Source organism: Lynx canadensis, chromosome B4 (genome assembly GCF_007474595.2).
Source record: "Lynx canadensis isolate LIC74 chromosome B4, mLynCan4.pri.v2, whole genome shotgun sequence".
NCBI classification, from domain to species: domain Eukaryota; kingdom Metazoa; phylum Chordata; class Mammalia; order Carnivora; family Felidae; genus Lynx; species Lynx canadensis.
Window position 1 is genome coordinate 126,353,750 of NC_044309.1, and position 15,960 is coordinate 126,369,709.

General features: G+C 48.8%; 1 protein-coding gene across 1 annotated transcript in view; it reads left to right on the forward strand.

Moving 5' to 3' along the window:
- Positions 1-4,488: 4,488 nt before the first annotated feature.
- The window catches only part of BTBD11 (BTB domain containing 11), a 315,533-nt gene continuing 304,061 nt past the window's right edge, over positions 4,489-15,960 (forward strand). The window contains exon 1 of the mRNA XM_030320460.1: positions 4,489-6,163. Within this exon, the coding sequence (XP_030176320.1) occupies positions 5,026-6,163 (1,138 nt within the window). The 5' untranslated portion in view covers positions 4,489-5,025. The remainder of the gene's footprint in view (positions 6,164-15,960) is intronic.

Here is a 15,960-nt window from a genome sequence, read left to right on the forward strand (position 1 = left end):
TTAATCTTCAGTATATGTTTACTGTCTATTGGCATTTCTTAGAGGATAACATATGTAAGACTTCTGGTTTCAAAGAAGAGAGTTGTTTCTATGCAAAGAGGTCCATCAGAGCATTACTTATACTAGTTAGAAACAACCAAGAGAGGAATCAATACACCAATTAAGATACAAACATGTGTTGGAATATTTTGTAGCCACACAAAAAAGGATGTTTTGGATAAGTATCTAATAGCATGTGGAAATGATTATACTATAAAGTTTGAGGAGCTTTTTTTAAAGTTTATTTATTTATTTATTTATTTATTTTTTCAACGTTTATTTATTTTTGCGACAGAGAGAGACAGAGCATGAACGGGGGAGGGGCAGAGAGAGAGGGAGACACAGAATCGGAAACAGGCTCCAGGCTCTGAGCCATCAGCCCAGAGCCCGACGCGGGGCTCGAACTCACGGACCGCGAGATCGTGACCTGGCTGAAGTCGGACGCTTAACCGACTGCGCCACCCAGGCGCCCCAGTTTATTTATTTTTGAGAGAGAGAGAGAGAGAGCAAAACAGTGTGCATGACCGGGGTTGAGGCAGAGAGAGAGGACACAGAGAATCCCAAGCAGGCTCTGCACTGCCAGCACAGAGCCCGATGTGGGGCTCGAATTCATGAACCGGGAGATCATGACCTGAGCTGAAATCAAGAGGCGGACGCTCAACTGACTGAGCCACCCAGGTGCTCTAAGGAAATTTTTTCAGGAAAAAAAAATCAAAATGCAAAATAATTTACAGAAAATTCCAACTCTATTGAAATACATATGTTTAGAAGAAGAAAAGATGGGGGAAAAATTAGACTAGAAAGGAAATGCAAGAAGTTGTTAATGTGGATGACCTATGTAAGGTGGAATTTTGGATTATTTAAATTTTCTTCCTTATACATTTTTGCAGACAGTGAATTTTCTAATATATGGAGCTAATATTTAACACTTGGTTGATGCATTCACTATTCTCACTGTCTAGAGATCATTCACCCACAGATGTTTAACATTATCATTAAGGATTTATTTTAGTGTACAAAACGGACATATGCTTTGATTTATCCATAATACTAAGGAATACGCCCATTAGTGCTGGCACTGTATTAGAGGCCAGATCCTGGCTTTTGAGGAGTGTGCCCCTGGAAGGTGAGAGGAGGCATTGTGCGCAACATCTACAGCATAAGAGAGACGAGCACGTTTGCTGAGATACGGGAAAACCTTCTACAGGAGGCAGTATTTCAGCCCATCCTGGAAGAAGTTGGATTTTATATGTAACAGTTGTCATTCTCCCCTCTGACTTTATAAGACACAGGTGTTTATTGCAGAGGATCAGAAAATATGGAAGATAACAGGAGACATTTACAGGGTTATTGTCACATGTGGGATACTGTGTTAATTTCTTATATGGAAAAAAATCTTACTTACCCCCCAGCAACCCTATAAAGCTGGATGTGATGACTTTGTGTATTTCAAAGGCAAGGAGAGGGAGCACAAAAGAGATTAAATGAGTGAACACTGGGTATGTGGTTGGGAAATTGGCAGAGGCAGCACTGGAACCCAAGTTGACCTGGTGCTACAGAAGAAAATAAATTAGTGCTAAGCTCATTCTTTCAGCTTCTTTTTCCCCCTATGCATGAAGCTTTCTCTTGTCTTCTTGCGACCTGCACCACTGGGTGGGTCTCACTCAAGCATGATCAGCACATAGGTGCTAACTGAAGGCATATGAGTGGGTGAGATCACCAGGGAAACATGCAGAGGGGAAGAAAAAAGGACCTGAGAACAAATCCCAAGCAACAAAGATGGATATGCTTTCCCAGGTCTGGACAGGGTGGAGAGCAGGCAGCATGGGGAAATTTTCACAGTGATGGCAATCTTGGAGCTGGATCTTAGAGGATGAGAAGTTTGCTAGCTGGAGAACAGGGAGCCAAGTGTCCTGAGCAAAGGAAGGGAACAGCATCTGCAGAAACATATGGGATGCAAGGGATAACACGGTAATTTGGAAAACCAGCAAGTGATTTTAGTATGGCTGAGCATAGAGATTATGTGTGTGAGTGTGTCTGTATCTTTGCATGTCTATGTGTATGTGTGAGTGTATCTATACATATGTGTCTATATATATGTGTGAGTGTATCTGTGTGTCTACGTGAGTGTGAATATATGCTTAGGAAGTTAGCCTGATGATACAGAATCTGGAGAAAAAGGCAGGGGGCAGGGTTCAGCTCATTAAAGACTATGTATCCATGTGTTAGTTGGTTTTCCAGAGAATCAGATATATATATATATATATATATATATATATATATACATATGTATGTATATATATACATATGTATGTATGTACATATATACATATACATGTATACATATATACATATACTCCTATTGGTGTTCTGCTTCTTTGAAAAAACAGAGAAAAAAATAGAGAGATTTATTATGGGGAATTGAGTCATGTAAATTATAGAGGCTAAGAAGTCCCACAGCCTGACGTTTGTGAGCTAGAGACCCAGGAAAGCTGGTGGTGTTCAGTCCAAGTTCAAAGACCTGAGAACCAGGGGAGTCAATGGTGTAAATCCCTGTCTGAGGGCTGAAGAATGTACGTCCCAGCTCAATCAAGGAGGTGGGGGGAAAAGTAGTGAATTCCTCTTTCCTCTACCTTTTCTTCTATTTGGATTGGACGATGCTCAACCACATTGGGGACAGCAATCTACTTTACTGAGTCCACAGATTCAAATTCTGATCTCATCTGGAAAGACCCTCAGAGACGTACCCAGCAACAATGTTTAAACTGGGCACCTGTGGCCGGCTCAGGTTGACAGACACATAAAATCATCACAATCCTTTATAGAAGGTTTGGAATTTTATGGAAAGAGAGTCTGGAAACAGAGTGGAGAGATCCCTGAAGGCCAGCTAATTGGTACAAACTTTATTTATCTGGAAGGCAATGGGGAGCCTTTGAATTTTTTTTTTTCAAGAAAGGAATGACAAGGTCAGAAATGGGCTTTTGGAAGATCCTGGACTGGATGGTTTGGAGAAGAGGCAGGAGAGAAGAACAGGTGGTAGAATATTATAATAGTCAAAGTAAAAAGTGATGAGTATATGTACTCATGTACTCATGTACTCATGTACTCATGTAGCTACAGAGGGTAGTGGTTTGTTGGGGGTGAAGGGATGAGTGGATTGGGGATGATCGATAGGAGAAACATCAGACGATCTATGGGGTTATCTGGGAAAGTCCATTTGAACCAACAGTTCGAACGCATGTCCTTCCTTCCTTTATCCACCCATTTACAGCACACATTTACTGAGTGACTATTTTGTGACAGGCCTATGCACAGTGAACCCCTTGGCCAGTGTGCAATCTAGAAACATTATCATATTGTAACGACCTAGTGTTAAAAGGGCCCAGAAATCAACAGCTTCAGAATGGGGGTAGGCAGGTGAAGTCCCCAGGTGGGTACTGGGGGATCTGGACTACCTTTCTGTAGGAGGGGACTTCTAAGCTGAAGGAAGAGGGTCCCGAACCTCAGGCAGAGACATTGTGTGGGAGCTGGGAATCCCCTGGTGGGAAGGGTATCAATTCTGCCCTGGTGGGTGGAGACAAATAAACAAGCCCATGACATTTGATACAACTGCAGCTAAGTCATGCATACATGTGATATCTTTCTTTAGTCAAAAAACAAACCTCTCATCCGTGCAAATTTACCCTTTTAAGGCTGAGCTGTCTGGAACTACATGCACCATGATGGCAAAGTGGGACTGGAGCCTTCCCTCCAGCCCACCACCACCCGGGCCTTTGAAGGATGGGTGCAGGGTCGGCCTTCTGGCTATTGAAAAGAACCTAGTTCATGTGCCCTGGTGGCAGGTGGCTCAGGTCCTGAGATTCAGCCTTCTAGTGGTATCCATCGTCCTGGCCTCTCAGCTAGCTGGCCTGGTTTCTAACCTTCCCTCCACGTTGAGGCGAACTAGGGCTGAAAGAGGGCCTCAATTGGTATGGGGACCCAAAGATGGGGGAAGGGTAGAGGAAGAAAAAACAGGCTTTGCGTATGAAAGAAAAAAACAAAGTGAAATCCGAAACTCAGGGGCAGGAAGTGACCCCAGGCAGACACTTTGTGAACCACTGGCGGGTAGCACACCTCGGTGGGTGGGGGTCACCTGCCCAACCTACCACCCTCCCGTCCTGGTACCAAAGCCAGGAGACTGAGGGGCAGGGACAGCAGCAGAGGGACAGTATCCGCGGCTGTTCGTTCCCACAGACCCCCCGTAATTGCCGTGCCGCTGCCCCCCACTTCCTGCAGCCTTGGTCACCGCCGGGGGCGTGTGTGAGGGGCGGGGCTACGTGGAGCAGAGGAATTTAAAAAAAAAAAAAGGCGAGATAATTAGCATCCTCTAATCCCATTGGCTCTCCGTCGGCCCTGCTTTACATACGCCCGCCCTGCTGGCTGCCAGGGTGTTGCGGGGTTCGGCAGGGTTTGCAGCCGCCGCGGTAACTGCTGCGCTTCAGTGCAGGGCGGGCTGGCGCTCTAGCGAACCTCGGGCCGGGAGCCCGAAGCCGGGAGCCGGGAACCGGGAGCCTGGACCCCGGAGCCAGCTGCCGGCAGAGCTGCTGCTGCGGCGGCATCTGAGTCCATTTCCGTCCTACGAACACTGAGGTCGGCGTCCGGCGGCTTCTGCGCTCAGCAGGGCCCAGGGGGGAGCGGGTCAGACACTTTTTATTTTATTTTGGAAGAAAGGGGCGAGTCCCGGCGTGAGCTTTCCTCCCGGCCTCGCTCGCTCCCCAGTGCGCCCCAGCTCCCGCCCGGGCTCTGGAAGATGACTTCGGGGTCTGCCCGGTGTCTACCAGCGGCGGCGGCGGCGGCCCGGGGAAGCAGCCGAAAGTAGTAACACTTGGTAGTAGCGGCTGGTGGAAAAGTGAACCGAAGCAGCGCGGACTCGGCTCTCCCCGCGCGCCGGCTCCCGCTGCTCTCGCTGCTCCTTCCCTGGCGGCCGCAGCATGAAGTGGCGCAGCGATGGCCAGGAGAGGTAAGAAGCCTGTGGTGCGGACCCTGGAGGATCTGACGCTGGACTCGGGTTATGGTGGCGCGGCGGACTCGGTGCGCTCCTCCAACTTGTCCCTGTGCTGTTCCGACTCGCACCCGGCGTCTCCGTATGGCGGGAGCTGCTGGCCGCCTCTAGCTGACTCCATGCACAGCCGGCACAACAGCTTTGACACCGTCAACACTGCCCTGGTGGAAGACTCCGAGGGGCTGGACTGCGCCGGCCAGCACTGTTCGCGGCTGCTGCCGGACCTCGACGAGGTCCCCTGGACCCTCCAGGAGCTGGAGACGCTGCTGCTGCGCTCGCGGGATCCCCGGGCAGGCCCGGCGGCCCCCGGCGGCCTGCCCAAAGACGCGCTGGCCAAGCTGTCGACGCTGGTGAGCCGGGCGCTGGTACGCATCGCCAAAGAGGCGCAGCGCCTGAGCCTGCGCTTCGCTAAGTGCACCAAGTACGAGATCCAGAGCGCCATGGAGATCGTGCTGTCCTGGGGCCTGGCGGCGCACTGCACGGCGGCCGCGCTGGCCGCGCTGTCCCTCTACAACATGAGCAGTGCCGGCGGCGATCGCCTGGGCCGCGGCAAGTCTGCGCGATGCGGCCTCACCTTCTCTGTGGGCCGCGTGTACCGCTGGATGGTGGACAGCCGCGTGGCGCTGCGCATCCACGAACACGCCGCCATCTACCTGACAGCCTGCATGGAGAGCCTCTTCCGGGACATCTACTCGAGGGTCGTGGCCTCCGGACTGCCCCGGAGCTGCAGCGGCCCTGGCCCGGGCTCCAGCTCCGGCCCAGGCCCGAGCTCGGGCCCCGGCACGGCCCCCGCGGCGGATAAGGAGCGGGAGGCGCCGGGAGGGGGAGCGGCGAGCGGCGGCGCCTGCAGCGCAGCCAGCAGCGCCAGCGGGGGCAGCAGCTGTTGCGCCCCGCCGGCCGCCGCTGCTGCCGCCGCAGCCCCACCGGCAGCAGCCGCCAACCACCACCATCACCACCACCACGCACTCCACGAGGCGCCCAGGTTCACCGTGGAAACGCTGGAGCACACAGTCAACAACGACTCCGAGATCTGGGGGCTCCTGCAGCCCTACCAGCACCTCATCTGCGGGAAGAATGCCAGCGGTAAGTGGCCGCGCGGGTGCCGCCTCCTCCCACCCAACCCCTCCAACTCTGGTTGCAAGTTTGCCTCGCACCCTCCCCCCCGCGTCGTTCTGGCCACCCACTGCTGTCCCAGGCCTCTGAGAGGACCGCAGAGCTGGAGGCGGCCCGAAACTCGTCTGTTCACCCCCGCGCTAGGAATCCGCGTACTTTACGCGCGCGGCTCCTAAGGTTCCGAAGTCCCGGAGCGCACAGTTCTGCCCCTACTGCAGGGCGGGGCGGCGGCTGCCGCCTGCTGACTGTGGGAAGAACCCATCACCATGTGGGGGCACAGGTTTGATCATTTGCCCCTAGTACGTATTTCTGCCATAGCCCTGTGCTTTGTTTTGTTTTGTTTTTGACCTTGAAGATGCCAAATTCTCGGGCGCAGGACTTTGGCTGCTTGGAATTACGGAAGAAGTGCATTCCTGCTACTGCCGCCCAGTTCTCATACTTCCCTGCGCCCTCCGGGACCCTATCTGGGCGCGGGTGTAGGAGAGGCCCCGCGGCCGTCAAGGCAGAACAGTGGAGAGATCGCTTGGCCTAGAAACTGTGGGGGAGAGGTGTGTGTGGTGAGAGGGTCGAGCGGGAAGACTTCTAGGTCCCAAGTTTTCCCGGGGCAGTTTTTGGAGGCTAGAGCGCACAGCTGGTGGGTGCTGCTCGACGGACACCCCCTTCCTCAATATCCGACCTTCCAGCTCCTGCCTCTCTCCGTTCTCCGTGGCAGGGAGCTGCAGCTGTCACTACTTGCCTTAAGGAGCGCCACTCGAGACCCGGGCAGGATGGGAGTGGGGCGGGGTTCTGGAGGGGGCTGTCAGTTGAGGGCGTCGTTTCCAGCAGGTTCTGTCATCCCCTCCCACAACCCCCGTTTTGGAGGCGGGAGCTGGGTGGGTTTGAACCTGCAGTTCTGGCGGTGGAGGGGGTGGGGCCGGGGGCTCTTGTTTTCGAGAGCTCGAGCTGGCGGTCCTGCCTGTCTGCGAAAGCCAGAGCTAGACACTTCAAAGCTTCAGTTTTCCACAGGAAATGGTAGAAGCGTAACTGGAGACTCTAAAAGCGAAATAAAACTTTGCTACATATTCGGTGGTTTGGCCGGAGATTGCGTGGTTGGAGCTGAAATGCAGTCTTTCTGGGTAGATTTCATTCATGTTGCTGCCTGTCGGTTTCCCGGGGGCTGAAGGAAAGATGCGGCGGGCGCGGCCCGGCCTCTGGGGGTGCCAAGTGTGTGCTTGTGAGTGTGTGCGTGTGTATGTTAAATGTGTCTGTGAGTGTGCGCAGGAGAGGGCAGGCGCGCGGGGCTCCAGCAAAAGCCCTTTGGAAACTGGCCCTCTAGCTCTCGGTCCTTTCACCTGGTTTTGATCATTGTTGGGGGAGGAGAAGGAAGGAGCAAAGTGGGCGTGGGGGTGGGGGAGGGGCGGGATCGCGACTTCCGCGTTGATCTGGAGACTCTCGAGGATCTCCTGGCCGGAGCCCTTCCCACTCTGCTGCCAGCCGAGGGCGCAGAGGCTCCCCCTTACCTCCCCCCCAAACACACATGAAATCCTGACCGAGGCGGAAACCTGCAGGAGAAGGTATTATTGATTGGTCTTTGTATAAGCTTCTTCAGAAGGGGGAGGATTCACCTGAAAACCCCGGGACCTGTGGACTGGACTGCTCTGTGTATGGAATCCTCCCCTCCCCCCCCCCTAAAAAAAAGCACAGAGGGCTTAATTTTCCTCCCACCAGGTGCGCCCACCTCCCCTGATCGTACCTCTCCCATTACAATCATCCTTAATTCTTACTGGCCCACCAAACCTTTAGCCCCCTGCTGGGACTGGACCTTCCTTTTAGTAATCTCTCACAGTGTTTCCTTCCGAGTAAGGAGCATTCCCCTTAGGGGGCGCCAGTCTTGGGATCTGGGAATCTGGGCAACCTGCTCCACCCGCGTCTTTGCCATTCTCTTGAAGTTAAGACTTTAGCTGACCCTCCTTCTTGGGCCTCAAGTTTCTTCATCTGTAAAATAAGGGCGTTCTGTAGCTCTGTCTGTATTAGTAACCTCTAAATTTTTTTCAAATTGGTTTTACTTTTATGATCTTTAACATCTTTTAAAGACAGTGTTTGTGTTTATCCTTTTCGGAGTGAGTATAATTTAAGGAAGGAGAAGACCACAGAGTTGGTTTTGGGCAGGGTGAGTGTGTGGTGATTGGGGTTTGCAGCCATCCTAGCGTTTACCACACCACAGAGTTTAACTCCTGGGTGTCGGGGCCCCTTCAGCCATTTCTTAGTATGAGATATACTGTAATTTCACTGTGATCTATCTCTTTTCTTTGAGCTTGTCTAAAATGGCAGGTCATTTATGCAGAAGAGAAAGGAATGAGCAATTAATTTCTTAGGTATCTGAAACATACATTAAACATCAAACCTATTAAGCTGTTTTGCATGGCAGCCTTTCTGCTCTGCCGGCCTTATTAAGGAGCCCAGTCCTCACATGATCGATTTTTTCCCCCTTTAACTCCGCAGCATCACTTATTTCATTTGTGAATTCATTTATTCGTCAATATTTATTGAGCCGTTAGTAAATTTAAGGACTGCGCAAATATGCAGTACACAGGTAATAACGGCCAACATATATCCAGCGCTATTCAGATGACCCATTTGATCTTCAACATTCCCTTGAAAAGCTACTGCTGTTATCCCCATTATACAGAGGAGGAACTGAGGCACAAGGAACCTAACTGTTTTGCTCTTAGGCCATCCAACCCAGTTGAACAGAGACCCTTTACAGCCTGACAGTCTTTCTGTGCCAACACATTACTCTTGTTGTTTCTTTCAAACTGAACTGGGCCGTACTAGATTATTACATTTTTATAATCTCTACCAAAGTCTAAGGGAGCACCTGGTACACAGCTGGAGCGTATTAGATGTCTGTTAACACCTAGCATATAGCAGATGCTGAGTACTATTTGTTGAATGAATGTAAGAGGCCCATTAAATCTTTGGGATTTAAAATTTACCCATCAGCATCTATAATCAACTCTCTAAAGGCCTCTTAAGTCAGACTTCCTGGATTTGAATTTCAAGGCTGTCCTGTTCTAGCCGTGTGTTCTTAGGCATGTTACCTAACCTCTCTGAGCCCCATTTTCTTCAGCTGTAAAATAGAGGTAATTATTAGGATTAAATGAGATTATGTGTATAAAGGCATTACACTCTGGTGCCTGACACATGGTAGGGGCCAAAATGGTCATGGTAGTTGTGATAATCCAGGCACAGTGGTATCACACATCTTTATCTCATCCAAATGAACTCCTCTCTGGTGTGGAGAGAGCCAGCAAGGTACAGGATTTTACTTGGATCCCCCTTCCCAAAATTCCCAGAGTCAAATAATTCACTGCACCCATCTCACGGATTGGCTCCATGGGCTCAGCCCCCACTGCCAAGGTCACAAAAAGATTGTTTTGGTCAAAAGAAAGTAGCTTATTTTATTTGCTGTATTTTTTATTTTTTTAATGTTTGTTTATTATTATTTTGAGAGAGAGAGAGCGTGAGCAGGGGAGGGGCAGAGAGAGAGGAAGACACAGAATCCGAAGCAGGTTCCAGGCTCTGAGCTGTCAGCACAGAGCCCGATGCGAGGCTCGAACCCACAAATGGTGAGATTATGACCAGAGCCAAAGTCTGCTGCTTAACCAACTGAACCACCTAGGCGCCCCTTATTTTTAAATAAGCTGTATTATTTTTAAAAAGGCATGCTTAGTGAAGTGCTAGGGAACTTTCCAGGTAATAGAGTTCAGAGGTATATGCATTTATTGAAATGGCATTGCACTGTAAACTTAAGAATGTGTGTTTCACTATATTTTAAAATGTACTTTAGTAAAAACAAACAAACAAACAACAAAGACATTAAGAAAAAAAAGATAGACATCCTTGACTGAAATTTTGTTGTAATGCAGAGAGAGTTTGAAGGGAAGACTGGAAGAGGCAGTGTGGTGTGATGAAAGGGATAAGGACTTTATACTGGGAAAGACTTAGCCTCGTATATCAGCTCTGCTGCTTTCCAGCAAATGACTTAATTTTGCTGAATTTGGTTTTCTCATCTGCACAGTGAGGATTACCAAAACAAACAAAAAAGGCATTAAAAAAAAGGGAAGAAAATCCAAATCTACCACATACAGTGATTAAAGGATTAAATCAGATCAAGTATGTGAAAACACCTGTCACATAGTAGGCACTTAGCAATAATGGCTTCCTTAAAAAACTGATTATTCAGGCTGCTGATTTTGAATAGTCTCTTTCATTCAAGAATCCCAAATCACTTTATAAACATCAATTAACATGGGCCCCAGCCCCGGCAACACTGGCTTGGTGGGTAGGATGGTTTTCAGGTCTTTTTCTTCGCCGTTGCCCCCTTAGATTCTGTTGTGCACTGAATGGCTTACTCAGCAGTTTTCCTGTCCCCTATCTGGTCATGCTGTTCCATGGTGCAGTGTTGCTGTGCTGGACAAAAATGTCACAGAAGAAACCTAGCTTCTTCCAAAGAATAGCAAAACTATCTCAAGAGTCAGCCACGGCAGCGTCTGTGCTCACAGAGCACGTTTTTAATTAACTAGCTGAATGTAAATGAAAACTTGGAATTTGGGTCAGTGGAGGGTTATTTGGTTTCCTATGCAGACTTGCCAGTTCAGTGCTGGGGCATTTGCAAGTAGGGTGTTTCATGGAACAGAAAATAAAAATAACAGCAAAATAAAATGAGGAGGGATCAACCCGGAGACCTGGTGTCAGGAGCCTCATGCTGATGCCTTTTGAATAGGAGGAAGGCCTCCAATTCTGGGTCTATCATGATTAGTGACCTTGAGCCAGGCACCAAAATCACCTCTAAAGTTGGTCTGATTATCGTCTACCGAGAGGTCTGACTTCGAAGTCAGGCACACCCATAACTTGCAAGCTTTCCTATCAGTAAAATGGGTATTCTAATAATAGTTACAGGTATGTAGTGCTTATTACATGCCAGGCATGGTTTCTCTTTATTATAATCATTATAATCACATTCGCTGTTACAAAAGACAACCCCCAAATCTCAGGAATTTAACATAATAGAAGGTTGTTTCTTACTTGCTAAAGTCTGATTGGGAGAGGAGTGATGGGGGAGGAGAAGGAGGGTCAGTTAGGTACCAAGATTGATGGGTTTGGCTTTCTTTACCTTCAGTATGTGGCCTTCAGGGCCATACTTGGACATTCATCTAGCCAATAGGTAGAGAAAGGAGAGAGTAGAGATCTTACGAAAGGTGTTTCGGGCTAAGCCTGGAAGGGATCTCCATTGTTTGTGCTTATATATCCTTGGTCAGATGTGCCAGGGTTTCTCCAGCCACCAAATATCTGTGTGTATCCTTCTTCTCTCACTTAAAACATGTTCCCCTTCCCAAGGGAGGACACTAATATTCTGTGCAGTCATTGCTTGCAGAGGAAAGTTGAGGATCTTTGGGTGAAGCTGAGTTCTAGCCATTGGATTGTATATGGCTTCTCATGGTCCAGGGAGCCATGAGCCAACAGAGACATGTTATCTGCCCCTCTGCATCCATATCCCACATTGGAAAGGGCAGGGTAGCCGCAGTAAAACTCCCACTAGGAAAAAGCAGCAGTGGAAGACACACACAAGTCGCTGGGTTAGTTCTTCTGAAACCTTGGCAAGCAGGCACTGTGTAGTTGTGCCCTGGAAATGGGTGATGTTCCTTGCTTAAGCCCTGAGTCTGCTCCTGGGAGAAATTTCTTGGTTTCTTGTTCTCCATGCTCCTGGCTCTGCCTTGTGGTGGGAGGATTGTCTTTGTCCATTTTTTTTTCTTGGCCCTTCCTGAAGCAGGTCCTGAGGGGTGTGACCAACCTGAAGCTCTAAATCTTCTGTAACCTAGTTCCTTCCTGCCCTTGAACTTCTAGGGGCCCAAGGATTGTTTTAATGCTGTAACAGTAAAAGGTTTTTAAAATGCACGCTTAGAGATTTTGCCAATGCAGTTCTCTTAACAACTTAGTAGGATTTTCATCAGTGACATCGAATGTGCCGATAGCCACACCCATAGTCATTTCCTAGAGCTAATTATCAAACTGGATTATTTCTTCACTTTCTTACCTGGATGCCTTTCTTTATCTCCCCTGAATGACAGCTACCTTGCAGCCACCAGGCTTATGCGGAAGCTTATACCCTTAATCTGATCATTTGTTTCACTTAAAAGTCTTCTCAGTCTTTACTCTTATTGTTTGGGATCTAGAAGTCATTGTCTTTTTCAGCTCCTCTTTCTTACTAATGCCTTGCTAAACTCAGCCAGGAGCAATAAAGCAAACTATTACCATTTTTTTTTTCCTAAACATCTTTCTCTAGAGCCTATAGGCTCAGTTGGCCCAGTTTCTGCCTCTGAGTCGTCCTAGGTGACAGTTAACATTTTACCACTGTCCAACATGAGGCTGTCCAGTTTCCCAGACTCTACTATCTGACTTCTAAGCCAGGACCACATATTTAAGCACCCCACTTCTGGTACCAATTTCTTTAGTAGTCACGGTGATGGTAGCTGTTAGATCAGATCAACCATAACATCTTAGTGGCTAAACACAAGAAAAGTGGTCGTCTCATTCATGTTGAGAAAAGTTGATGCCAGGGCAGGGAAGTGCTTTGTTCCGCAGAAGTTGACGGAGGTTCTGCCTTCTGGAACATTTGACTCCCCAGAACTTCCATGCTCGGGGACAACAGGAGTGTGGAAGAGTGTAGGAGGTTTTTATAGGACAGTCTGGATGTGAGTATATCAACTCCTTCCACATTCCAGTGACCAGAGCTCAGTCACATGGCCTCACCTAGAAACGAGGGGGCTGGGAATTACGGTCTCCGGCAGGGTAGCCATTCCCAACTACAATTCTAGATTAGAAAGTTGAGGAACAAAAAGTTTCAAGAATCTGTCTGAGGTGACACAGCTCACAAATGGCTGGGTCAGATTTGAACCCAGGCAGTCTGGCTCTGGACTGCCCCTTAGGATATTTGTGAAGATTAAAATAATATAAAAGAAATGACACAGTGTATACAAAGTGTCTTTCCCAGTGTCTCATGGTAAGTAAATACTTTATACCTATCATGCTTTACGTTTATTATTATTGTTATTGTCATCCTAATCCGGAAGTGGGGTGTGGTGTGGATTCATGGTGAATCAGTATGAACCTTTTAGGCATGGGAAGAATATGAATCCAAAACGAGTGGGTGCCCTAGGAAAAGTGTATTATGTACCTGTCTTTTCCCCTCCAGCACCCCTTGCAGAGGGGCTAACACTTGCTGGGCCAGGTAGTGTACTAGCAGGGCGTTCCAGAATACTTCCCGCAGTCTTCACCCCATTCTTGTGAAGTGCGTGTTTCGTCTTCCCATTTTACTGGGGAGGAAACCCGGGCTCAGACAGGTTCAGTGGCTGGCTGAGTTGCCATAGGTACTGAGGGGTAGAATTGGGGTTTGGGCTTCAGAACCTGTGCTCTCTGAAGTGCTACAAGCACCGTGCTGAAGATGAGCCTCCAAGGGGATCCCAGCTCTTTTCTCAGCTCGTGCTGGTTTTCCCCATCCTGGCTGCCCTGTGAGGTTGCTGTGTAGCCTCTTCAGCCGAGGCCTCGGGGCGGTGGGTGGCTTTGTGGTCTCCAGGGGACAGCTCTGTCCATACCCTGCCTAGCTGGGTCAGTAGACTCAGTGCCAGAAGGAGGGTGGGCCTTCTCACTAGAACTGAGGGCAGAAATCTGTGTGGCATGATGGAGAATTTGTCCTGGCCCCCCTGAGAATCCCAGGGCTGGAGTTTTCTCAGACTTTAGAGTTAGTGGACCAAGGTGTAAACTCTGGTGACCTCGGGAAAGCCAGGTAACCTTTCTGAGCCTGGGTTTCCTCATCTGTTAAATGATGATAATGGTAGTACGTCCTTATGGTGTCATCGGGAGGATGAGTTAGTTCATGTAGAAGTCCCTAGAATAGGTAGTATTGGACGTATCACAAACACTTAATGTCTGGTAGCAATTATTATTATTATCAAATGTTTAAGAGGTGCCAGCTTCCTTGCTTAAAGATCTGCTTCCTGAACCCTGCTTCATGTATTGAGTAAAAACCTTCAAACACTCTGCCAGTAACCAGGCTTCCAGGGTTTGACCACTTAACTGGTTGTATGATATCAGACAAGTTACCTAACCTCCCTGTGACTCATTCTTCCCCTTTGTTAAGTGAGAATAATAATAAAAGTGAATTCTTAGGGAAGTGTCTGACATGTAGAAATTGCTTGATAAATGTTGGTGTTGTTTTATTATGTTCATTATGATTTTTTCTGTAGGCACTATGTTAGATGTTAAGTAACATGGTCCCTGACCTCATGGAGCTTGCAGGCCTGTAGTGAATTATTTTCATCATGAATAATCATGTAGGTATACAACTGTGATGGTTGCTACAAAGGAGAGATACCTGGGGTAGTCAGGAGTAAGGGAGGGCTTCGATGAGGATGTGAGGCTTGAGTGAAGTCGAAGAATGACCCATTTGGTTGAAAAGGTAGAAGATACTCCATGATGCAAGCAGAATGTGCAAAGGGCCTGTGGCAGAAGGGAGCATGGTAAGAAGGAGAGCAGCCAGGGTGGCTGGAATGGGAGAACAAAGTGAGGAGAGCTGGGTGGAGGTTGGACCAAGCCATCTTCCAGATTAAAGAGTCTTCTTTTCCCAAGGACACTGGAAAACCTTTGAAAGGTTTTAAGGAGGGCAGCTCTGTGATCAGATTTGTGGTCTAAGAAGCTCATGTAGGCTGCAGTACTGAGAACAGATAGGAAGGAAGGGGAAGGTGAATGTGGGAAGGCCAGTTAGATATTGTTATCAGCCCCATCCTACCCAAGAAGAATCTGAGGCTATGAGACATTTCGTAACTTGCCCAGAGTCTCTGAGGCAATGAATGCAGAGTGGGGATTTGAGCTCAAGTCTGAGGGACTTCAGATTCTCCCTTTCTCCCACCCATGTGGTAGCATTCCTGGGGAGCATTCCATTCAACCCTCACAATTTTACAGGTAGGGAAACTGAGGCTCAGAGTGAGACTCCCCTTGCCCAACGTCACAAGGTCTTACAGCAGAGCTGGAACCAGTACCCGGGCTTCTGGATTCTTAGCCCGTCTCCTGTTCTCTGTGATGCATTGCTTCCTCCAGACCAGCTCACTCCTTGGGGGCAGAGAGGGCTGAGAAGCTGCGTTGTTGACAGCAGTTTTCGAGATTAATTTACAGCCAGGCTATACCATCTCCAGCTTTTACTCTGCGTATCACAGTAAAAGAAATGCTAGTCCAGAAGCATGGGGGAGGTTCCCCATTCGCTTGCGACTGAGCCAACGAAAGCAGTTACTTGCTATGAAGATCAGGCATGCTCCGTGCGGAACCATATTAGCCGCTCCCCAGTGCGTTAACATCCAAAAGCAAATCAGAGAGGCAGTTTGATACCTTAAAAAACAATGCTCGTGTCAGAAGTTGAGGCTGCTTGGATTAACTGGGTTCTTTTGGGTGGCGTGTGTCATTGTTTCTTCCTAATCCCAGCCCATAGCACCACCCAGAAGTCAGGATGTGCATGCGTAGGCAGACACAAATTACCAATCTCTCTCTCTCTCTCTCTCTCTCTCTCTCTCAATGGCCTCGGAGAATTTCAAGTACTGGGGAACAGATACAGCGTTTCCTTTCCTCGGCCTCCCCTCTGGCCTCTTTTCTTGGCCTCCTGCCCCCCCTACCCCTTGCAGCCTTACCTTTGCTGACTCTGAGGGCTAGGGCCTGGGCTCACCCTTGTGAGCAACAAT